The 24,040-nt window shown below is 55.8% G+C and overlaps 1 protein-coding gene across 3 annotated transcripts; it reads right to left on the bottom strand.

The window, feature by feature from the left end:
* Nucleotides 1-23,992, bottom strand: URM1 (ubiquitin related modifier 1). 3 transcript variants are annotated; one of them, XM_005908469.3, is made up of 5 exons: nt 23,905-23,991; nt 19,481-19,551; nt 11,168-11,249; nt 9,626-9,674; nt 1-9,260 (listed from the first exon to the last, which is right to left on the bottom strand). In XM_005908469.3, the coding sequence occupies exons 1-5, from the start codon at nt 23,937-23,939 to the stop codon at nt 9,192-9,194; spliced, it is 306 nt and encodes a 101-aa protein (XP_005908531.1). In that variant the 5' UTR covers nt 23,940-23,991; the 3' UTR covers nt 1-9,191. The 3 variants fall into 3 exon arrangements, with proteins under 3 accessions (XP_005908531.1, XP_014337928.1, XP_070235006.1); XM_014482442.2 differs by lacking the exon at nt 9,626-9,674 and having other exon boundaries at nt 23,905-23,992; XM_070378905.1 differs by lacking the exons at nt 9,626-9,674; nt 23,905-23,991 and adding an exon at nt 23,691-23,860.
* Between the last annotated feature and the right edge of the window lie 48 nt (nt 23,993-24,040).

Here is a 24,040-nt window from a genome sequence, read left to right on the forward strand (position 1 = left end):
CGTTTTCTTAACACCAGCTTTATTGTGATGTAACCCACATACCATACAATTTGCCCATTTAAAAATGTACAACTTGGGGACTTCCCTGGTGGTCCAGGGATTAAGAATCCATCTTCCAATGCAGGGGATGTAGGTTCAATCCCTGGTCGGGGAACTAAGATCCCGCATGTCATGGGGCAACTGAGCCTGCACCCCAACTAGAGAGAAGCCCACACACCCCAACTAAAGAAGGCTGGGCGTGCTCTGATGAAAGATGCCGCATGCCACAACTAAGACCTGATACAGCCAAATAAATAAATAGTTTGAAAACACGAAATGTACAGTTTAATGGCTTTTAGTGTATTCAGAGTTGTGTGACCATCACCACAATCAACTTTCAAACCTTTACATCACCCCAAGAAAGAAACCCTGTACCCATTACTTTTCACTCCCTATTCCCCCCAACTTCTCTTCTCTCCATCCCTAGGTGACCACTTTTTGCTTTCTGTCTCTATGGATCTGCCTATTCTGAATATTTCCTTAAATGGAATCAGACAATACGTCTGAGTCCCAACTTTTAACTTCAGTGGCTCCAACATCACCGGGTGCTGGGGAAACAGGGGTGTCAGATGGTGGCCTGGCTAAGAACATGGCCTATGCTGACAGGCAGACTTGGTTCTAAAGCTGGGCTCTGCACCTGGGCGCAGCCACTTCCTTTGTCCGGTCCTTGGGTTCCTGGTGTGTACAATGGGAACACTAACAGTGTTCCTCACAAAGCCGGGAGCCTTGAGAAGTGCTTGGCCCAGGGGACTTCCCTGGTGGGCCAGTGGCTAAGAGTGCACTCCCACTGCAGGGCGCCTAGGTTCTATCCTTGGTCAGGGAACTAGATCCCGCAGGTGGCGACTAAGACCTGGTGCACCCAAATAAATAAATAAAAATAAATATTATTAAGAAGTGTTTAGCCCAGCACCTGGAACTTAATATATGGTTGTTTTGAACTAGATTACAATAACCTATACATCCGCCCCCCCCTCTATTAATATTTATCTCTTTACCCTGGCAATTAATATAAGCACCTTCTAAGAGTCAGGCATTCTTCTAGGAGTTGGAGACAGAGCAATGAACAGGACATGATCCCTGTCCACATAGGGTTTACTTTCTAGGGGAGAGACAAATTCGACAGTGGGTAAATAGCAGGCTTTCAGGGAAGGCTACATGTAATAAAGGGCTTCCCTGGTGGCTCAGTGGTAAAGAATCCACCTGCCAATGCAGGAGATGTGGGTTCGATCCCTGATCTGGGAAGGTCCCTTGGAGAAGGAACTGGCAAGCCACTCGAGTATTCTTGCCTGGGAAATCCCATGGGCAGAGGAGCCTGGCAGGCTGCAGTCCATGGGGTCGCATGGACTGCGTGACTGAAGGGCAACGACAACGTGTAATAAAGACAACAGCACAGCATGAGGGGATGAAGCAGGTTGGGGAGGTCGCTACTTCAGTGTGGAAGGTTTCTCTCTCCTGCCTCTGCTCGTTTCATGGAGAAGAATGTCTTTCATAAACTGCAATCTATTGCACAGGGTGGAGGGGCCCTGAGGGTGCCCTCTGAGTGGGGCCAGTGGCCGGGCTGTGTCATCTTCTGAGACTGGGGATGTGTCAGGTTGTCCATTCATTTCCAGTGCAGGCCACTCAGCCTGTCGCCATGTAAGAACACTGGCTGCTCTTAGAGAACTCTGCACGGATGGGGCAGTAGGAGCCCCGAGCCGGCAAGGGCCTGGGCTGGGGGTACTCACTGAGTCACCGCTGGGCTCTTTCCTCTCTCCCAGGCCACAGTGAAACCTGGACTGACAGGAGCATTCGGGGACAGGACTCCGGGGGTGGACATATCTGGAACAGGGATGCAGCCTGACTGACCTGTGGCCACAGCTGCTTCCTATGCACCTGTCGCCAAGCTCTGGTCCTGAGCCTGCCTCTGAAGCACAGAATCACAGCTGCAGCGTGAAGGAAGCCCCCTTGAATGAGCCCCCCGTGGCAGTGCCTCCAGCCCCACACTTAGAACCTCAGCTGAGTGGCTATATTATGCACCCACAGTGAATTCCTTATTCACTTTATCTTCCATTAACTGTCCCAATGTCTGTTTTCTCATCCATCTATCTGTCCGTCCATCCACCCATTCACTGAAGTACGACTCCTATAAAGCATGCACCCATTCATTTAACAATTCGATTACTTGAGCATATCCTTTGTGCCGGGCACAGTGTCTGGTCTAGTCTTTGGTCAGATGCCAGTCCTGGTAGGAAGGGCATGCCTAGCTGGCAGTGTGGGTGACTCTGCCACCTTCTTCCTGAGAGTTGGTCTTTCTTAATAAGGGAGAAGGGAGAGAGCAGAGACAGAAGATTTGCATGCACACTTGAGCCTGAATGTGAATGTGCACGTGTGTGTGTGTGTTGGAAGATAACGATAAAACCTGACTGCAAGCAAATGTAAGGTGTATACGGACTTTCTCAACACCATGACCATCTAACCATCTCTAGGGAAGCAGAACAGGCATGATGGCCCCATTTCACAGAGGCAGCAACTAAGGTTCAGGCTGTAGGAACTCACTTGCCTGGAGGCACAAGGCGATGCTGCCTCTCCCAAACACGGGCTCACCTCCTTCCTACTGGGAGAATGTTAGTCCTGTACGGTCGCAAAGGATTTTGCTAAAACTTCAGTTAAAGGGTTTTCCTGTGGCCCTCATCCTTTCACTGGGGCTGGTTCCTTTCTGTGTGCCTGTCTGTCTGTCCACTGGATGGAGATACTTCTGGACAGGTAATGTCAAACTCTGTTCATCTTCCCCTTCCCCCTCCTCCCAGGTACCGGCATACACATGGTACAGGTGCTCCCTAAATGTGACTCATTGCCAAGTAACCTGAGGTCACCCAGACTGCTGTTAAGAACTGCGGGTGGGGGGCGCAGGTGCTCTGCTTTGCCATCACCTAAGCCCAGCCCCCTCACCAGCTCTCACCTGCAAATCATCAGTAGCCTAACTGGTCTCCGTTGTAGGCCAGCTTGCCTCTATATTCCGCCCCCCTCCCCCTTACTTGCTACACTCCAGCGCCAGCAAACCTTTAAATATGTAAATCTGAACTTCTCAGACCTTCCAGGATCCCCACTGAGTTTAGGGTAAAATCACAGATCCTCCCAGCATCCTTCGGGGCCCTGTGGGGGTCAATCCTGGCTCTAACGCCACTTTCCCTTCGTGCTCCAGCCATGCCAGAGCTCTTTCCCTCCCAGAACTCCCCAAGTTCTTTTTTTGCCTGTTGGCTTTGGAGGTGCCCTTCCCTCCTCCTCAGCGCCCACCCGCCTTCACCTCGCCAGCCCCTCCTCTCCTCCGGACGGCTCTCCTTTCCTGGTGCTCTCCTCTGCTGGGCATCTCCTCCGGGGACGTCTGCCCACGGCTGAGTCCCCGCCTAGCACACAGTAGGCAGGCTATAAATATCTCTTCAGTGACTGGCGGGAGGACCCTTCAAGCCGCCTTCGTTTCCCTGAGGGTGACGGGAGCTGACCCTCCTCTGTCCGGGACTGACAGCTTTAAGTAGCTCTGACAGACACCCGTGTAGAGACTCCTCGCGCTCTCTCTGTCAAGGTTGTGTTTCTGCCAGGCTGGTCTGGGGCTGGGCCTGGATTATAATTTATAAACAGACACAGGGTGCCTCCTGGGTTTCACTTCTGAGTGTGCACTTACGCAAGTCCTCTCCGTATCTTCTGGGTATCCATATTTCACATCGAGGATGGGAATCTAGGGGTGGGAGTTGGCTTCCAGCTCTGGCTCTGTCACCTGCCACTGGGGACTAGGGACTTAGCTAGCCACCAACCTCAGTTTCTTCATCTGTAATATGGGGCTGACAACAGTGCCTACTTCCCAGGGTCGCTGTGAGGAGTTAACAGGCTCCTACCTTTAAGGCGCTTAGTGCTCGGTACTTAAGGCACTTGTCACAGTTATTATTATCAGATGGAGCATTCCCAGGGAGTGAGTGAGGACATGGTGAGCAGGGCTCCCTCTCTATAAAACCTCAACTTCGAGTATTACTCATCAGAAGCCTTTTTTCTCAACTTCCGTAAGAAATTCCACGAAGTTCATGGGGTTCGTGTTGAAGTCAGCGATGGCTATTCAGTGATTGTCTGGGGACAGGGCACTGTCCTAGGCTCTCAACGCAAAAAGACAGGAAGACCTACTTCCTGATCCAGTGAAGAACACAGACGGACGGAGACTTGCAGTTGAGTGGTGGCCCACGGAGTGTGGGCAGAGGGGAGGATTTCAGCAGCGGGGGCGAGGCTGCTTTGGTGCCTGGGGAACCCTGGAGTACATGGAGAGCGGAAAGGGAAGAATGGCCAGGCGTGAGCTCTGCGGGTCAGGAACTGGGTCTATGTCCCCCTGTAGACTGAGAGCCTTCTCTGCATCAGACCTGGCTGGTCTGGGCTGGGGTGGGCGCATATCAGACCTAGACGGAGCCCCTGCCCTCCTGGACCAGAGTGGCTGTCCAGTGGAAAAGACAATGACCAGACAAGAATGAATAGATTCCACGCCCCTCTCACGCCCTTCTGCTCCCCCACCCCACCCCCACGTCCCTGGCAGAGCTGAGATATCCAGGAGCCAGCCAGGAGGTATCCTGGGAGTAAGCCCTTGTCCTTGGCTGGGGAGAGGGCAGTCTCCAGACCCCTAGTGGGGGTGTGGTCTCTGGAGATGGTATCTTCAGCGGGGGGTCTTGGGACTGCATCTCCCCTCCCTTATCCGACAGCACAGCCTTTTAAGGGGGTGACCCTCTGACCTCTATACTGTTTCCCCTCACCCTCCAGCTCCAAGCCCCTGGGGCAGGAGCTTAAGGCAGGAGGGGTCCTGAGGCCTCAGGTTTAATGCAGATGTGTTTGTGTGTGTGTGGTGGGGGTGTGGCGCAGGATTGAGCCTTCAAAGATTCTGGGGTCCCCTGGGCACTCTTGGGGATCTCAGTCAAGGTCAGGGGCCTAAGTTAGGTCCATGGGAGTGCAGGGCCGAGATGCGGGTGCCCGGCCCAGGAGGAGGGAGGGGGCGATGGGCAAAGGGTTCAGTCGAGGGAGCAGGCGGGGCACTGGGAGTCCAGGATGCAGGATGGGGGTGGGAGGGCGAGGGGTCCTGCCGGTGCGGGGAGGGGGGCGGCCCCCGGGGAGGGGCACGCTATGTCTTTAAGAGCTGCCTGAGCGCAGGTTGCAGCTGCCTGGCCAGCCCGAGAGACAGCGGAGATTCATTACCCGCCGACACAATGACCATTGATGGCCCCGTGGCGTTATTCAAATCCAGTACCAATTGCAGCCGAGCCCCTTTCTCCGCGCCAGGCCCGTATTGTTGGAGCGGCCCACTAAAAGCCCGCCCCGGCCCCGAGCCGCCAGAGGCGCCCGCTCGGGCTCAGCCCTGCGCCTCGCCAGCCCGCCGGCTCCCAGCCCGGCTCCCCGGGCGCTGCAGGTGACCCGGCGGCGCATTCCAGCGCTCCCCGCCGTCCCAGCCACTGCCGCCGCTGCCACCGCCGGCGCCCCGGCCGCGACTCAGCCACAGGGAGGGAGAGCGCCCGAGCCGGTGCGTGCGCGGGGCTGGGCGGGGGCGGGAGACCCACCGGTGCAGCAGCCCGGACCCCGGGTTCGGAAACGCGACCCCGCCTCGGGCCCCCGTTTTCCGGATTCCTAGCGAACCTGGGGAGCCCAGGCTGGGGGCGGGGAGAGGGGAGTCGGGGTTCCCCAGGCCTGACACAGGAGGCTCCCCCGACCTGGGGCGGCGCAGAGACCCAGCGCGGGCTACTCTAGGGACCCCGGGCCGCGATCGAAGGAGACGCACGCCGGGGGCGACGGGTATCCCCACGCAGGGTCGGGATCCGCGTGCTTGCTCGTCCACCTTACCGCGGGATGGGCCGCGACCGCCGAGCGTCTGCGAGGTCCGCGCAGCTCCGGAGATCTGGTCCGGTGCTTTACAGGAGCGAAGCGGAACCCCGCAGGAGACCGGGGCCCTGAACTCAGGAGCTTCGCCACTGATTGTCCAAACGCAATTCTTGTACGAGTCTGCGGCCAACCGAGAATTGTGGCTGGACATCTGTGGCTGAGCTCTGGAAGCGACAGGGGCGGGAGCCGCAGGGAACCGAGCTCTGCGCAGGCAAGACCCTTCGGGTGGCGGCTGGCTGGCCCCAGCGCGAGCATCGCGGCCCCGGCCGGGAGCGCAAAGGAGGGACGCCGGTCCCTGTCACCAGCGCCGCCATCCTCCTCTCTTCGTCGTCGTCGTCGTCCTCCTCCTCCTCTGCGGGTGACCAGTCCTGGCTGGCGGGGTCCTCCAGCCGATAGCGTCGTTTCCCCCCTTTTTCAAATTTCGGCCGGGAACGAAGCTGGCATGCCACGGCGGGGCCCAATTGTGGTCCGGAGAGCTCGTCCTCGGCCGGAGCCGCAGGAAGTCGGGGGCGAAAGGAGATGCCGGCGGACTGCGCTTGCTAACTCGTTTTGAATTGATTATAACCTAACCTCCCCTGCCAATACCTCCAAAACAAACCTAAATCGACCCCTAAATCTCCAATAAACCGACCCCTCCCGCCAGCTCCTCCAGACCGACCGATGGGCTGAGCTTCCTCCGGCTGCTGCTGGAGTCGGAGAAGCGTCCAGAACGATGCGCTCCAGCCGGGTAATTGCCTCGGCTTGGGAAACAACTTGGAAAACGAATCCTTTTCATTAAAGACAAATCTTCTGAGATAGTGGGGTTTATTTGTTTATTTCCTCAAAAGTGGGTTCAGGAGTTGCCTTGGCAGGGGGGCAGCTGGGTGGTGTTGGGTCTGAGCCCGGGTCATCCATCCCTGACCCTTAATGTGCTCAAGCTGGAAAATGACCCCAAATGCTGTGGAGTGTGGCCCTGGCGAGTTTCAGGGCACCTCTCCTAGCGTGGAGAACCTGCTTTCCCCAGCAGCGTGTCTTCCTGCCCTACTCCTCAGCAGTAATGCATTAATTGGGGTACTGGGGAGGAAGGGCTAGCCCGTTTCTACCCCTCCTCTCCCCAGTGCAAGCAGGAAAGGAATCCTCTTACCCAGTTTCCAGGACTTGGAATGCTGTGGGGGGTGGGGTAGGGAGTGGATAATGGGGGCACCGTAAAGCCCAGCGGGGCTGAAGTCCTCCCTTCCAGGTTACAAGAAGCCGGACAGGCTGATCCTTAAAGCGAGGCTGTCCCTTGCCCTGCTGCCTAACATGGAGACCCTGACCTCAGCACCTAGAACGGCTGGTCACGAAGCCTCTCTCTTGACAGGCACCTGCACCCACGCTGGCCTTCCCTTGCACCCATAACCTCAACATGGCTACCCCTACCCACCCACACACACACCTGGAGGGCCTTCCTCCACCTGCAGCAGCGCCGGCGAGAAGCTCACCAGCCAGGGGGGCATCTGTCCCCAAGGCCTTGAGAATGAGCACAGCCCTCAGCACTGCTAGGACAACTGTTCAGCACTTCCGTCTCACTGCAGAGTGGGAGCAGTTCCACCTTAAATTATTAACATTTAATGAAAAACAATGTTTGGGGCGGGATGATGTTAATGCCCTTTTTTTTTTTTTTTTTGAGGTCTCCCTCCAGCAAACAAAGCTTTTTCTCCAGGTCTTGGGAAGTGGGGCTCAGCAGTCTTAACTATGCTTCCTCCATTCCAAGGCTGCTGGCTGCGGCTTGTGGGACAAAGCCTGGCCTCGGACATACGGGTAGGGAAGTGTCCTGGGACCCAGACTGGTCAGCACAGACTGGCCCTGCCACCCCTTCTCCAGATGGCCCAACCATATCATCCCTTCTCAGTGTCTGGATAGTCTGGGTTTCAACTCCTGCTCTTTTTTGGGTGAAGGGCAGTTCTGAAAGCCCTGGGGTGAGGACAGGGAGGGTGGGACCAGCGAAGTGACTGCCAGCTGGGGGAATGTGGGGTCCCACCGGTTTCGGTTTCTAAGGATGAAGTTCCAGGCAAGGCCAGTAAACAACTTAGTTTTTTATTTGCCCAAGGCCAGCTGTTGCAGGCATTGAGGCCCCTAGACTTCCAGAAGGGATGGGGGTGGGGGAGTCACCCTGCCTCCCAGGTGCTGCCTGCCCCATCCTGCTTCCTGCAGGAGATGGGAGAGTAGAGAAAGTGTGCCCTTGCACCATCAAGTATCTCAATTGTGTGTGTGTGTCAGTCGCTCAGTCGTATCCGACTATTGCGACCCCATGGACTGTAGCTCACCAGGCTCCTCTGTCCAAGGGATTCTCCAGGCAAGAGTACTGGAGAGGGTTGCCATTTCCTTCTCCAGGGGATCTTCCAGACCCAGGGATCGAACCCACATTTCCTGCATTGCAGGTGGATTCTTTACTGTCTGAGCCACCAGGAAAGTCCCCTCAGTTTTCAGATATTATAAAAATTCCATTGTCGTTAGGGAGGAAACTGAGACACATTGACCCCCCACCCCAGGCCTCTATTTGCCAGTCCAAGGTCTAGCATACACCCTCCCGCTCTCCATCCCCAGTGGAATGAGCTGCACACAGGCAGCCTTTTGCCGTGTGTGGGGGGGAGGGTCTCAGGAGCCCATCTGGTGGCCTATGTTGGGGGAGGCTGGCCAGGGTCAAGGGCTGTGGGTGGGGAAGCAGGAGGAGGGGTGTGGTTGGAGGAGCAGCTGCTGTGTGTGTGCGTGGGGGGCAGTCGGCGCTGAATAGGGGACCCCAGCTGGGGTTTCCATAATGATATCAATGGGGGACAGGCAGAGCCCTCTGCTGTCCACATGGGGAAACTGAGGCGAAGGCTCCTCCTGTCTTTGAGAGGGGAGGGGTCTGCCATCAGCTAGTGAGGTTCATTCCTCTTCCCCAGGAAGGCACCGCAGCCCAGGAGCGGCAGTGCCTTGTCAGCAGTCACTCAGGGAGACACAGGAGGGACAGCAGCTGAGTCACCTGGCCGCACAGACCCCCTCCACTCCGGCCACGCGGAGGGGTACCCTCCCCCACCTAAGCTGCTGGGAGGAGGAGTGCCCGGCTCGGGCGGCTGCCTTCCCCTGCTCACGTGCCCGAGAAAGGCTCATTTTTAGCACCTGGCCTCTTTTCCCTGCCTGGAGGGAGCTCAAGGGACAGAGGAGGGAAGAAAGCAGCCAAGGGGGACAGGAAGATCTGGAAGTAGGGCCCCAGGGGATTGTCTGATTCTTCTGTTCTCCTGACCCCAAGGGGGTCCAGGCACGGAGAGGGGCCCTTAGCCGCCGTGCAGCGTGGAGATGAAGAGAACGCTGTCTTGGTCCTGAAGCTGGTAGTCCAGCTCACCCTGGTCCAGAAGAGAAATAAGAAGACCGTCAAGGGCACTTTTCCAGTTTCTCCCCAGGGTGTTGAGAGGGGAAGTGGGGCATGGGGGCTAGCTGCTTTGAGAGGGGAAGACAGAATCTACCAGAAAGAAGTGGGTACCCTATCCGCTAACTAGCAAACCTCCAGGATGGAGGGCAGCTCGCCACTTCCCCAGCAACCCACGCCTTCCTCACTCAGGGTGGGAAGCTTGAGGAGCCGCCGTCTGGACACCAGGTTTGGACAGAGGGTGACCCCGCCACTCTGGGCCTGATGCGAGGTCCAAGGCTTTCCTACCACAGCGGTGGGTTGGGGAGGGGTCGAGGGAGGGCTGCTCCCCGAGGTACTGACCAGCAGTTCCCAGTCGGCATTGTTAACCAGCACCAGAATCCCTGGCCGCCTGTGGGAAAGATGGTGGTGAGTAGCGGGGTGTGAATGGCAGGAGCTGGCAAGAGCAGGGGCAGAAGCTTAGATGTTTGGGCTGCAGAGTCTAAGGGGTGGAGGGGCGCCTTTGCTCTGGGGGGTTCCGTCAGAGAACGCCCAGGGAGAGGAGGTGACAGGCCAGTCTGAGGGCCAGATGGAACACACGTGAGAACTCCACTGCCACCTCCCAGATCTGGGGCATTGCTTCGCTGAGCATCAGTTTCTTCATCTGAAAATAGGGTAAATCCTAAGTGTCTTCCTCACAAGCTCCCCGGGGAAGATGAAGTGGGATGTCACGTGGGAGCTGCCAGGGAACCACTGGCAGCAGCCTATCCTTCCAGGGGTCTAAGTTCACTGTCCCAGGCCTCCCGCATGTGCATCCTGGGGAGGAGGCCGTCTTGGCTGCTCTGAATCAGGGAAGTCTGCCAGTGGCCCCCGAGCCCCTGACAGCCTGAGAGCCGCCCTCCCTGGAGTAAGGCAGGGTAGGCCGACATCTGGACAGGCACCTTACTTAACCTGGTTCCTGCTGGCAAGGACCCAAAGAGCACTGCTGTCCTTGGGGGTGGCCGCCACAGCTGCTGGACCACGACCTGGGCTCCAGGCCGGATGGCAGCCTGAGCCCTCAGGGCCTGCTGGTGAACCTATGCTTCCGCAGAGGAACAAGTGCCACAGGTGCCCTGCCCACTTCTGTGACGTATGAGGATGGCCCTGTTGTAAGGGTAAAGTGACTTCTTGGCACACGGAACCTGGATCCTTTCCCAGGAGGCTGAGCTGGGCCTGAGACAGACACAGAAGCTTTGGGCCAGGCGAGGGGTGTCCTCAAGTGAGCACAAACGTGCATGCGCGTGCACATGCGTGCAGTGACCCCTATAACCCGAGACCTGTGTTGTACGGCCCGGAATCTATGAGGCACACTTCAGTTTAAATTACATTCAAGTAAACAGAACACTTGGTTCCTCAGTCACACTACCAACGTTTCGAGGTTTCAATATCCTCAACGCCTAGCAGCCACCACACTGGATAGCACAGAGAGAGAACATTTCCATCACTGGGAGGGCACTGTCTGTCCCAGGCTGTCAGAGGATGAGAGAGACCTTGGGGATCATCTTTTCTCAGTGCTGCCTGTACAGAGAGAACAGTTGAGCCCAGAGAAGGGAAGTCACTTGAGCAAGGTTCTTTGGCAAGTTTGTGGTATCCAGAAGGCAGGATCTAAGTTTTTGTGTGTTTTTTTTTGGTAAATTTACCAATCTCCTGACCTGGACTTTTGGGGGAAAAAAAAAACCCAACAGTCCAATGTAGTAACAAGAAACTGAAATAAACTTCCACAGAGTTGGGCAGCAGCAGCCCTTCCTTGGAGGGCTAAGAAGAGGATCAAGGGGAGAAGGCCTGGAGGAGGCGGAGTCTGAACCAGGGCTTCAGACCTCCTTCCCTCAGCCCGCCCTCCTTGGGGAAGGGGAGAAAGGGACTCACACACTGTCTCCTTGGATGAACAGCTCTGGCCGCTCTTTTAGCAAATTCTTCTTGATCCAGACAAGGAGGCTGCGGATATCCCCTGCAGAGGAAGGCACAGAACAAAACTAACGTCAAATTCAAGTGCTTCTGGCCCTGAGGGCCCTGCCCGGAGCAGGAGGACATGCACTTGGGGCTCAGAGGGCCTCTTTTAGACCTGGCTGCCATGGCGCCTGGACTTGTGGTTTCCAAGGTGAGGAAATGGACTTGGAGAGACCAGAGAGGTCTTCTCAGAGGCAGTGGCACCTGGCCTTGCTGAAAGCTGTAAGAAGAGGTAACGGGGACTCAAGGTGGATAGTGGTCGGAAGAGTCACGTCTGAAAGGGCAGACACAGACGTCCACTCACGAGGCCTAGGAGATTGTCTGACACTGCCAGGGGCAGGCTTCTCAGAGAGCCCCTCCACCTCTATCTCCCCAGCCAGTCCCAGATGGGGAGCATTCAGCTTTGCTCTGGGAAGGTCTGCATATATTTCCCTTTGTGAGCGAAGAAAAACAACTGCTGAGCCGATAACATCAGTTAATTTCCTCTGGCAGAAGGAGAAGGACCCTTCACCAGCCAGAGATGCTGACAAGTCACAGTCCCTCTGCTCCCCACTTTGCAGAGCCCTCTAGGCCAGGGGCGGCTACCAGGAGGAAGCGAGAGGCTAAGGGTCACCACAGCCTCTCCTGCTCGGCTGGACACTGAGACCTGCCTCTGTGTGATTCTGGGGCAGCCACCAAGCTCTGCACCTCATCTGGAGGCTAGAGGCCACATGTCCCCAGGGCCACCTCTCCTTTTCCGGGGGTCAGGTCCCACGTCACGCACACTATCACCCCTTCGAAGGCTATGGCTCTCAATGATCCACTCCTCAAGCAGAGCATCCCCGAGGCTGCAGGACTCTTCTCTCCCTGAGAGGACAACTAGTCTCTGGGAAGCCAGCAGGGGGCTGGAGGTTAGCCATGCCCCTCCTGAGTCAAAGTCTCAGAGGGGACTGCTGTCCTGGGCCCATGCCAAGACAAAGCTCAGGGGCTAAGCTGGAGAAGGGCCCACGAACTGCCTTGGTTTCCCTGACTGGAGGCAGACTCCTAGCATGCAGGCCAGGAAAAGGCTTCGGGTCAGGAAGGGGCCCGGCTCTCCCCAGGGTAGGCCCAGCGCGTGTCACCCACAGCACCAGCCTTGGGCAGGGTTTTAAGGCACTCTTACGGGCCTGCCTGCCACCCCCTCAGGAGGCAGGCAGGCTACACCCTGGATGGCCTGGCTCACTCTGCTCTGTGCCAGCTCCCCTGGATCGTCTGCCAGCAGAGCACAGGGCCATGGGCAGTGGCCACGGGCTAAGACTGCGCCTTTCCATTTTAATTCCTGCTTTTAAACAAAGCCGACTGGAATCCTCAGGGTCCCTGGAGCGGGCAGGGACGGGGTGTGTTGCCTCCAAGTAGCTGTAGTCCATTTCGACTCCTGGCTGGGTTCCTCCCCGAGGCCTGGGTTTCAGAGGTTTCCCCATGGCCTCCATCTTGGCACTGTCTGGTAGGCCGCCAGCCCATACATCTTGTGGCCGCTCGATAGAGCTGCCGGGGTCTGACACATCCGTCAGCCAGCCCCTGCGGGTGGGGCTCTGACTGTGTGCGTGGTGCTCAGAGGGCCTGGGCAGGGCCTGGCCTGAGGGCCACCAGCTGCACCTCCACAGCCCCCGCTGGCCTGTTCTGAACCAGGACTCCCTGGGTCACCGCCCTGGCTCCCTCTAAGGAAGGACCTGTGCTCTGCTCTCGTAGGCTGGGGGCGGCGGGGAGGACTAATGGTCATGTCGGGGTCATCCCAGTGACGGCAGCGTCATGGTGTCCCTGAGGGCTGGGCCGGGGGGCGTCTGCTGCGGGTGCTGGCTCATTTATCATGACGCTCCTCTTTGCTGAGGTCATCCCCTCCCTCCTCTGCACCCCCCAGGCCGGCTCACATTCTTGATAGCCTGTTACCATGGTGAGGCCACGGCATCACCATCCGTATTGTTCCCCCATGCCTGGATTTGGGGGTGGGGAGAGGTGGAACTCCCGACTCCCTTCGCAGGCAGCAAGGGCCACTTGGCCTGGCCTGAAACACACCCCCAGGGACATCTTGCTAGGCTTGCTGAGGCCCAGACAATATGCAAATAGCCTCCAAGCCAGATGGTCGGCTTCCAAAGGCGCCCAGGGGAGGAGGAAGGGTTAAGCAGAGTCAGGGGCTGGTGGTGGCTTGGGGATGGCTCTGGGAACCTCACTGTCACCTTCCCTCTCTGTGTCCTCCTGCCTTCCGTGGCTTCCCATGTTGGCTGCCCTCCGGCGATCTCAGGAAATCGCTCGGGAGACAAATATTTACTGAGCAGCTACTATGTGCCAGGTGCCACGGAGATGGCGGAGAACAAGCGGACACAGAGCCTGCCCGTGTGGAGCCACAGTCTGGCAGGGGAGGTGGACGGTACTTCATTAGTCGTGACAAATGCGCTCTCCTTTGTGTGGGAGCAGAACGAGTTTTTCTGAGGGTGTTCACATTGAAGCTGCGGCCCCAAGGATGAGTTGGGTGGGATGGGGGGAGCAAGCTAGGCAGAAGGAAGAACATATGGGAAGACCTGAGGCAGGCTGGAATTGGCAGGTTCAAGGTGATAGAACTGAGAAGGCCGGAAGGTCAGCACGAGATGCAGCCAGGGAGGCAGCCTTGGCTGGACTGCGCAGGGCATGCAGGGGCCTTGAAGAGGGGCTGCTGGGGAAGAGGGCCCCCTCCTTGGGAGCCTGAGCCCTAGCACACAGCACAGAACCTCACACACAAAACGCCCTGGACACGTTTACTGAGCACGTGGGTCTGAGTTTGACTGTGTCATTTCCTAGTTAAACGACCTTGGGTAAGGAGCTCTCTTCAGCTTCCTTCTTTGTAAAATGGCAATGGTAAAAATGCCGCTGAGGGGTGTTTTGAGGCTCAAATAAGATGATCCATGGAAAGCTCTTGGCACTATGCCTGGCATGGCCATGCTGTAATTCTTCCGTCAGCCAGAGGAAGAACCCTTCAGTTTCCCTTGCTGCCCCCTTTAGATGTTTAGACTCCTCAGAGGCTCCCTGGACAGCCCCAGTGGAAGGACTCATACGCTGAGGGCACGCGGCACCAGGGCAGGGAGATGAGCACAACCCCATGTCGGGTTTCCTGTGTAGGAGGCCTCGGGACCTGGCCTGCTCACTGCAGGAAGAGCAAGCGATGGGACAGGGCTGCTGCTCTCATGGCGGAGTGCTTATGAGTCTGGGTTCTGGAGCTGGAAGGCCCTGGGGTGTGTGCTAGGCGGCCCTGGGTAGAAGTCACTTCGCCTAAGTCTCAGCGCCATCCTTGGACAAGGGAGGGATAATAACCCAGGTCTTGATGCCAGCGGCAGGCCTAGCATGGTGTCAAACAGACAAGACGAATGTCAGTGATTCAGGATTCCTTATCCCGGGGGCTGCCAGAACCTTCCCCTAAAGGCCGCTGGGAAAGGGCACCATGCACACCCCTCTTAGACCTACAGAGGCTCCCACCAGAATCCCATGCCCCAGTGGATTTGTCCTTGTCTGGGGACAACGACCACCCACTGTGGCGCCCCCCACTCCCAGTGGTGTCAATAGAACTTCCGGTCTCATCTGATGTCTCACAGCCGACCCTCATCCAACCTCTTCTTGCAGGCATCCAAGGGGAGATTTTCTCCCAGCCCGAAATCCGGCTTCCGGTCCCTCCCACCCACAGAGCCTAGCTGGGCCCGGGGACCACCACGCCAACGGTGCAGACTCGGGAGAGCCGGTCCCCTATGTCTTCTCTCCCCCAGGTTAAGCTGCTCTGGTCCCCACCAAGTCCATCAGGCTCCAGGACAGGACTCTGGGAGTCCACCCCAGGCCTCAGCTGAAAGGGGAGTAGAAAGAGCTGGGATGGGGGGAGAAGAGAAGAGAGGGTAGAGGGAACATCAGAGGGTCTATTTACAAGTGAATGGAGGTAAGAATGGAGCAGTTTGTGGGCTAAACTGGCCTTAGAAGGAGGTTTACAGATGTGCGAGGGGACGCTCCTCATTGTTTAATTAAGCAGAAAGTGGATCTTTTCAAAAGCAATTTTGCACAGGGACTGGGAGGGGTGAGGGGGAGAGGAGGGTGGTGGGGAGGGGATCAGCAAACAGGCCCCAGAGCGGAGAAAGGAACAGCTGGCCCCAGAGAGGCTGTGAAATGCATGCTAAGCAGTTTAAAGCGCCTGGGAGCTCCCAAGCCACCCCTGCCTCCCGCGCCAGCCTCCCTTTAATACAAAGGCAGGGCTGAGAAGCAGGGAAAGGTGAGGCGGAGTCTCCTCCTGGGACCAGGGCAGGTAAGGCCCATGCTGGGACCATCAAGGTTCGGGATTTGCCCCAGGCCCCTGACCAAGCCTGGTCTTCGAGCCTTGAGTTGAAAGAATCCTTGATGCATTAAAAACCAGCTCCCAGTTGCCAGGCCCCAAAGCCAGTGGGTGCCTCCTAAACTCAGCCACTCAAGGCCTGTTCTGTGGAGCTGGCTGTTAAGAATCCTCACCTCCCTGCACAGGCAGCCGCTCACTGGATCAATGCACCCTGCTTCGCAGAACCATGTGCTTAGATCTGGAAGCAACTTTTCCAAACTGCAGGTGTCAAACTGATAACCGACTCGTGCGCGCTCGCACTCAGTTGTGTCCGACTCTGTGACCCTGTGGACGGCAGCCTGCCAGCCTCCTCTGTCCACGGGATTTCCCGGTAAGAATACTGGAGTAGGGTGCCATTTCCTTCTCCAGGGGATCTTCCCAAGCCAGGGACTGAACCCACGTCTCCTGCACTGGCGGGCAGATTTTTTATCAATGAGCCACCTGGGAAGCCCAATAATGAGCTCAAGACAGACTAAATCGAGTCCAACCTCCCGCTTTACAGGTGGGATAAGAGGCCTGCAGAAATAACTAATTTGCCAGCGCATGCTGCCAGGGTGCCTGTCTCGCCATCTCACCCTCTTTGGCCTTTCCCAGCCTCTCATTCCAAGTTGGCCGGGTTGGAAGCTCTCCACTGGCCCAGGACCCAGGGCCCTGGAGTCCCCTTGTTTGTGAGACTTGTCACAATCCATAATCTTATGGCCGCTGTTTTCTCTGCTGGAGTCTCCAAGACCTGCTTGGCCAAGTGGCAGCCCCTGGGCTGGGAAGGCTGCCAGAAGGCAGATCTGGGCATGGGCTCGGGGAGGAGTGAGGCTCTCCCCGTGGCACCAGGCCCCTGCCCTCCTGTTGGGCTCTGTGTGCCAGGGTGAGGCCTGGCAGCTGCCAACCAGCTCTGCCGCTGTGATGTGACCCACGCCTCTGCGCACAGCAGGGCCCAAGTGGGAGCCAGAGGTAGAGACCCATGGCCAAGGGCCCAGAACTAAGCACATGGGCCACTTCCGCTAGCCTCCCCTGCTTCCTTTATTTCATCCCAGAGAGGGGAGGAGAGCCCCTACCTGCCCCCGAGGCAGTGGATGAGGGACCCAAAACCTGGGTCTTAGGGACTTCCCTGGTGGTCCGCTGGTTTAAGACTCCATGTTTCCAATGGAGGGGCCTTGGGTTTGACCCTCGGTTGAGGAACTAGGATTCCACATGCCATGCAGTATGGCCAAAACATAAAAATAAAAACAAACCTGGGCCTCAGCCAGCTTCCCTGCTTGAGTAACTCTGGACAGGTCACTCTCTCTCTATGAAGTTTGGTTTCCTTGTCGATAGATAATATCTACCAGGGTCATTATGAAAACTGAGATCAGTAGCTGTTGGAGGCATCAAAGTGTGAAAACTGGAGAATATCCTGCAGGTCTGAGATGTGATGTGATTCGGGGAAGCTCTTGGGATAAATGGTGATGGGATAGTGGCACCCTGCAGGATGGGGTGACCCTAGCATCGGCTTCAACCCCAGCTCTGCCAATGACATAAGCACATGGTCGAGGGTAAGACCTTGGACATCTCTGAGTTTGGGTTTCCACTTTTTTTGGGGGGGAGGTTCCACTTTTTAAAGTGGAAGTAATGATAGTTACCACCTAAGAATCTGTGACAACCACTTGTACCACACACTGGGGTTCTGCCTACCCTGTCAAACTCAGCCTGTGCCGAGGACACTGGCCTTCCCTCAGGTCCTTGACCACCACAAGGCCTTCTGCCTGGGGGCTTCACAAGTGCCGTCCTCTCTACTTGGAATGGGCCCCACGCACCTCTGCTCTCCCTCCAATTTGTTAGGTTGGCTTCCTCCGGTTCCTCAGGGCTTTTGCCTCAAAGTCTTCTCTCCCTCTCTCTCTTTTAGTGCCGTGCAGCATGCGGGATCTCAGTTCCTGGACCAGGGACTGAACCTGGGCCGTGGCACTGAATGTTCCGATTCCTAACCACTAGGGCACCAGGGAATCCCCTCAAAGACACTGCTCTAAAGAGGCCTCCCTTGCCACCCTGGTGTCTCGCTCAAAGCACCCTTTTGTTCTGATGCCAGTGATGACCACTCGTGCTGTTATACATCTGTGCCTTTACTTCTTCACTGCCTGGCTCCATTTCCGTTCCTCTGTTAGCTCCATTAGCGTAAGAACCATATCAGTTCTGCTTAAGATCAAGTTGGCACAAAGGAAAACACGTGTATGTGTGTGTGTGTGTGCGCGCACGCGCGTGTGAGAGAGTGTATGCGTGCGCTTAGTTGTGTCCAACTCTTTGTGAACCCCTGGACTGTCCAGGCTCCTCTGTCTACAAAATTTTCCGGGCAAGAATACTGGAGTGGGTTGTCATTTCCTACTCCAGGGCATCCCTGACCCAGGGATTGAACCCACATACCTTGCATCTCCTGCACTGGCAGGCAGATTCTTTACCACCACGCCAGCTGGGAAGCCTGGCACAAAGGAAAACGTGTGTGCATGTTCAAAAACACGGGTGCCAACCTCAGGAAAGAATAAAGTACTTTCTTCCACGACCGACACTTGGTGAGCGTTCAGTCAATGAATGAATGAAAAGGACTGGAATTATTAAACGTGGGCACCTTCATGCGGAGCAAAAGCAGGGGGAAACAAACCCTAACTTGTGATGTTTTAATAAGGTCCTGGATAAGTCTTTAAGGCTGCATCTTTGAGAGGCTTCTGACAGCCCCTTGTTTCCTCCCAAGGTTGCAGAGCCATCTGTCAAACTAAGAAACCATCACCTACATCATCTTGGATCTTCCCCCATCAGGGACACAATTCCACAGTCCTGACGTTTAACCTCAGCCTCATGCCCACACCCAGCTCCAGGGGGTAGCGCCCTGTACCCTAGCCTCTGAAGGTGGCAGAGAGACCCGCCCTATGCCACTGCCCTTCAACCCCAAGGGAGGGTCAGAGACAGCCTTGGTAGTGGGTGAATCTGGGCAATAACTGATACCTGGCAGATGCATGTCCAGTTCCAGAAGAATCCTGTCAAACCTCACTTGACTTTCTCTACTGCCCACCTCCAGGAACCTCATTCCCCTCGCTCCCCATACAACAGACTTCCTCTTCTTCCCAGAAGTATCTCAGCCCAAGGTGAGATGGGCTCCCACTCCTGAATGTTCTGCTCTTGCTAAGATCCATTGCTAGGGCTGCAAAGCCCCTCCACAGTGGCAGTGTCCAGCCCCTGCCTCTGGGCTATGCTGCTATTTAGCCAGCTGGACCTCTGGAAATCCTCCTCCCCCCTTTCCCCAGTCTGAAGGCAGGGTCTGTCTGCCAGTGCCTGGTACATAGTCTGCGGCATGGGAGGTGCTCAGGGTGTGTTTGCTAAAGAAAAGACAAACAGGTATCTGAATGAACCAATGGAAAAAACCCTCTGTCTCCCTTAGTTAACCTCTCCCCTCCAACCTCCTTGGCTAGACACTTTGCTCCTCATTGAAATTCATTTAAGTCCATCTGCATTGTTCCATTCTTGACAAAGGTTATCTCCTTTGTGAGGACATCCCTCTGCAGCCATCCAGTGATGGCAGAGATGCCTGGTACGGCTGGCTGACACCTTTTAGCAACCCTGACTGGGTTACCTGGATTACCATCTCCCCCTTTCACAGATAAGAACGCGGAAGCTCAGAAAGGTGAGGTGACCAGCCGAAGGTGCTAAGGGGATTCAAACTCAAGCCTGAATACAGAACCTGTGCTTGGAAGGACGCAGCGATGCCATCTCTTCCCTACAAAGCTGGCTGACTCTGGAAAGTATGGAGGAGACAACCAGTGATCTCTCTCCCTTCCTCCCCACGGCCCGGGAAATCCTACCCACTCTCACTTGACCAGGCTGAGTGACCTGTGGAGCAGCTGCTGCTCAATGGTGCTCAGAGAACCCGTACTCACAGGGTTCCTCCTGTCCAGGCAAGGTGACTTGATGCTTCTTCACACCATCGAACAGGAGCTCCGCACCGCCTCTGCAAAGGAGGGCCAGAGAAAGAGCCTCAGAGACCGAAAACTGAGGAGGCTGGCACCAGATGCCCAGGAAATTCAGAGACCAACGTTCAGGAACACCTTGGGTATCAGCCATCAATTCTCAAATGTGGCTTCTTGATGTGGTAAAGCAGGACAGAAATAATGTTTATTAACATTTAAGTACCCAAATTTTCAGACTCTGCTTTGACTTCTCTGAATCAAGAGGTAGCTTAGTATACAGGGGCAGAGCACAGGCCCTGAGGTGGAGACCAGGCCCCACCCGGGCCTGACTGGCGAGACCCTAGGCACGGGATGGCATCTTCTCAAGCCTCAATCTTTCCATCTGCAAACATGTTGAGGAGCTACCTCACAGCACACTGGAGACCCTGCGTATTTTCCTAGGGCCAGGTGACACTTTGAAATTCCCCTGCCTGTGCCTTGTCCCCACCCCTGCTGCTGGCCTGGTGGGCAAACCAAAGTGCTAGAGAGTGAGAGACCCCCACTGGACTTAGCAATAAGCTTGCCCTTTACAAAAACATTCGTCGTCTCATTTCACCTTCATGGAATCCTGGGGAAGGAAGGAGGGAGGCAGATATTATTAACTCTGACCAACAGAGAAGCAAGTTGGGGCCAGGAGAAGTTAAGTGACTTGTCCAAGGCCAGATAGGCAGTGGCTGAACTAGGATTTGAATTCTAACTGGTTTTTGGCAGGAACAACTGACTCCCCAGAAGGTCAGGAAGCCCCTTGAGGGCAGAATCTGGCTCACTTCTGGGTCCCAACACCTGGCAAAGGGAAGCCTGGGCCAGCAGAGAGGCTCCGCCAAGTGCAGGTGCCAGACTCCTGGTGCGGACACTCGGGCTCTCCCAGCGCCACGCTGCTCCTCCCCCAGCGTCTGGTCTCAGACCTCACGTGGACCTTAACTGGGAAGCCTTAACAGACTTGAGACGGGTGCGATGACTCCCACCCCACCACCCTTCCCCAGTGCCGGAGAACAGAGGTGTCCTGAGACGGTCCACTGGGAGGCAAAGGCAAGGCACGCATTGTCATGGGGGAAACATGGGGCGACTGTCATCCAAACAAGGTCACGCTTTGTTGATGCAGAAATGTGGAGGGGGAGAGGAGGCCCATCTGTGGCTGCGCGCAGGGCCATTTCAGCTGCAAGCCCATACAGAGCCTCCATTTATCCCCTTCCAAGAGCCCCACTCTCTCTTGGGTAGGGGCTGGCACATGCAGCAGCTGGGGTGGGGGAGGGCGACAAGCAAGGGGAGACAGGAGTTGGGGGGTCAGAGGAGTGGGAACTGGAAGCGCTGGCACCCAAGCAAACAACCCAGATTGGCCAAACCTGGTGGTGCCAGGCGCAAAGGCCAGTGCTGTTTTCCCTTCACAAGAGGATAAAGAACCAGTCTGGCTCAGCGACTGACCTGTCACTGCTGGGTTTGCCAGAGCCCAAGGGAGGGGCTGGCATTTCTGTGGTCAGAACACTTGGAGGGTAGGAAGGTGCACTCCCAGCCTCTGAAGTGACTCAGGGAGGCAAGAAGGGGACCAATTTGGTCCCAGAAGAAAACCAAAGCCAAACTCTCGTAGGTCCTACAGGATTTGCGACTCAAACGCAATTAAGGCATCACAACCCAAGATACCTCATCTTTCCTCCACTTCCCAGCTCTTGGTGGGAGGTGTCTGTTGGTACCAGTGAGTGGTACAGACACTCTTCAAATGGTCTTCACTTTTTGAAGTTTACCTTCATCTTTTTATCTGATATATTTTACTTTTGTTCATTTCTCCTCTACCTATGGGGATGCAAGTTCTGCCTAAAACAGGGCCTGGTACACAGCGAACACTCAAGAAATATTTGCTGAAATGAGTGAACATGCCCATTTCCCCACTTCTTCTCTCACCCTAATGGCATTCCCTTCCTTTGCCAATACCTCCTGGACTCAAGGAGGAGAAAAAGGGAAAAGGAAGTGGGACTCTCCTATGTGGGCTGCAGTGACACCACACACATCTGTACCACCTACACTGCATCCTCTGTGACCTGAGAAATGGCTCTGGCAGGACGAGGATGGCAGACCCGGTCAGTGATAGGCGGGAGAAAGGAAAGCGGCCTTCCAGGGTGTCTACGAGAACCAGTGGGGCTGCGGGGCCACGGCGGCTCACAGGAAAGAGGCAAAGGCCCAACCCTTTGGAATCTTCAAGGATCAGGGTGGCACTCAGGGACAAAAGGGAGAGCCTGATGGGCAAACCAGTTTCTCTGCAAATCTACTTAAGTTCAGGGTAAAGGGTGAAGGAAGTGGGCTAAGAGACAGAAAGTTAAAGAAAGGCCAAGGGGAGAAACAGGCACTGACAGAGACAAAGAGAGAAGGACTCTGGGTTTAGTCTATATGTTGGGCATTACTGCTTCCCAAGAAGCTGCAGTTCTCATGGGACCCTGTGGCAGTGGGTGGTGGGAACACGTCTTGCCTTGCTGGTATTCACTATTGCTCTTGGGGTAAGGGAGACCGAGATGGTGGAGCCAGAAAACAGGAACTCCAGCAAGTCTGTAAGCCCTGGAGGGCAAGGACCGTGTCTTCCTCATATGACTTCCCCACTGCTGCCAGCACAGGACCTGGCAGACAGAAGGCATTTCTGAAGACAAATGCCACATCTGACTCAGTGAACATGAAAGGTAAATCGGCAGTGGGTGGTGGTGGTGGGTTAGTCACTAAGTCGTGTCTGACACTTTCTGACCCCATAGACCATAGCCCGCCAGGCTCCTATGTCCATGGGATTTCCCAGGCAAGAAATTCTGGAGTGGGTTGCCATTTCCTTCTCCAAGGGATCTTCCTGACCCAGGGATCGAAACTTCACAGGCGGATTCTTTACCACTGAGCCACCTGGAAAGCCCAAGCCAACTGTAGATAAGCCTCAACACTGGTAATCTGTAGCTTCTCTGCCTTCAGCTCTGCTGAGGCCTGTCAAAACAGCAGGGACCTCCTGGAACCTGCAGGCTATGGGGGATATAGCTGGGCAAAGGGTCAATAAAGTAAAATAGTCAGGTGGCCAGACTAGCACAGTTCTAATTGGATCCATGGTGCCAGACAATATCATCAATTAAAATGCAGTTAACATTCATGAGACTACCCCTTGTAAGGAACAGCAACGCTGAACACTGGAGGGCATGGACAAAGTTCTATTTATCTTTGTACCCTCTGTGCCTGGCTCGATGCCTGGCACATGGTAAGCACTCAATAAATGACTGGTGAATGGACTATGCAATGAAGGGAATCCATGAAAGAAACTGGGGGCATCCAATAGAAGGAAAGGCATTTATAGGCAGAGGTTTCCGATTTCCATCCCAGACTTTCCCTTTCACATAAGCCTTGGGTTGTTTATCTTCACACACAGACAAATCTAGTCCCAGCTTTTCCACCTGAGTCTAGAAATTATACCGTCCATCTCTTAAGATCTGTTTCTCTGCCTTCTCTCTAAGCTTTGCACTTTTTTTTTCCCCCCAGCTCTGAAATCACATGAAAAAACTTCTGTAAGAGGTAGAAGAGAATGCCTTGAGATTTCCTCCTTGGTCTGTGTTTCTTTGGTAATTAAGCGTGTGTTCCCCCATCCTGCACTTTTTATCTGGAGCATTCTGTAGTGGCAGAGAGGTAAAGAATCTACCTGCCAATGCAGGAGACCCAAGAGTCAGGTTCGATCCCTGGGTCAGGAAGATCGCCTTGAGAAGGACGTGGCAACCCAGTCCAGTATTCTTGCCTGGAAAATCCCATGGACAGACGAGTCTGGCGGGCTGCAGTCTATGTGGTCCCAAAGGGTCGGACACGATTGAGTGAGTAAGTACACGCACATGTACACGCACTAACCCTGTACTGTCAGGGTTAGTCTCCACTACTGTGCTACCTAGCCCCATATCCCCACCTGACTTAAGACCTGCAGAAGGCACTCAGTAAGTTTACTAAATGTACCGGAAAGGGTTCAGGTTTAACACCCTCAAATCTTCGGAAAGGTTGGTCTGTCTCGGTCCTAGGAGCTCAAATGCCAGACACACGGGCCTGCTCCAAAATGGAGCTGGCAAACAAGGCCGGAAGGCCTGCTAACAAGTCACACCTTTTGAGTCCCGTAGGGCGCAGGCATGGAGGAGTGCCAGAAGCATACCTACAACCCCCGGGTATGCGCATCTATTCCCGGACATACGGCCTCGTCGCCCAGGGAGACCGAACCTCAAGCTCTCCCAGGCGGATGGCGTAGCTCAGGGAAGTTGCCGGGGGCCTCGGCGATTCGGTGGTGACAGGCCCCAAGGCAGAGGGAGGGGAGTTCCGGGCCCGACGACTTCAATCCATCCCCACGGCGCCCCAGCTCTGTGACTCACCCGAATTCCACCTCCACTGACAAGGGCGCTGCCATGTTGAGGAAGCCGAGCTCACAGGAAACTCCCCTGAACTTCCGGCTCTACTGCCCCCTCCCCCCGTTTCCGGTTGCCGCGGACGGAAGAGGCGGGGCCGAGG

Source organism: Bos mutus, chromosome 11, assembly GCF_027580195.1.
Source record: "Bos mutus isolate GX-2022 chromosome 11, NWIPB_WYAK_1.1, whole genome shotgun sequence".
In the NCBI taxonomy this organism is placed as follows: domain Eukaryota; kingdom Metazoa; phylum Chordata; class Mammalia; order Artiodactyla; family Bovidae; genus Bos; species Bos mutus.

Coding starts and splice junctions, on each gene's coding strand:
- URM1 (XM_014482442.2), bottom strand. CDS start 23,939: ATGGCAGCGCCCTTGTCAGTGGAGGTGGAATTCGG. Junction 11,250..19,480: donor GCCTGGACAGGAGGAACCCT/GTGAGTACGGGT, acceptor CTTCCTCTGCAG/GGGATATCCGCAGCCTCCTT. Junction 9,261..11,167: donor TTCATCCAAGGAGACAGTGT/GTGAGTCCCTTT, acceptor CTTCTGGACCAG/GGTGAGCTGGACTACCAGCT.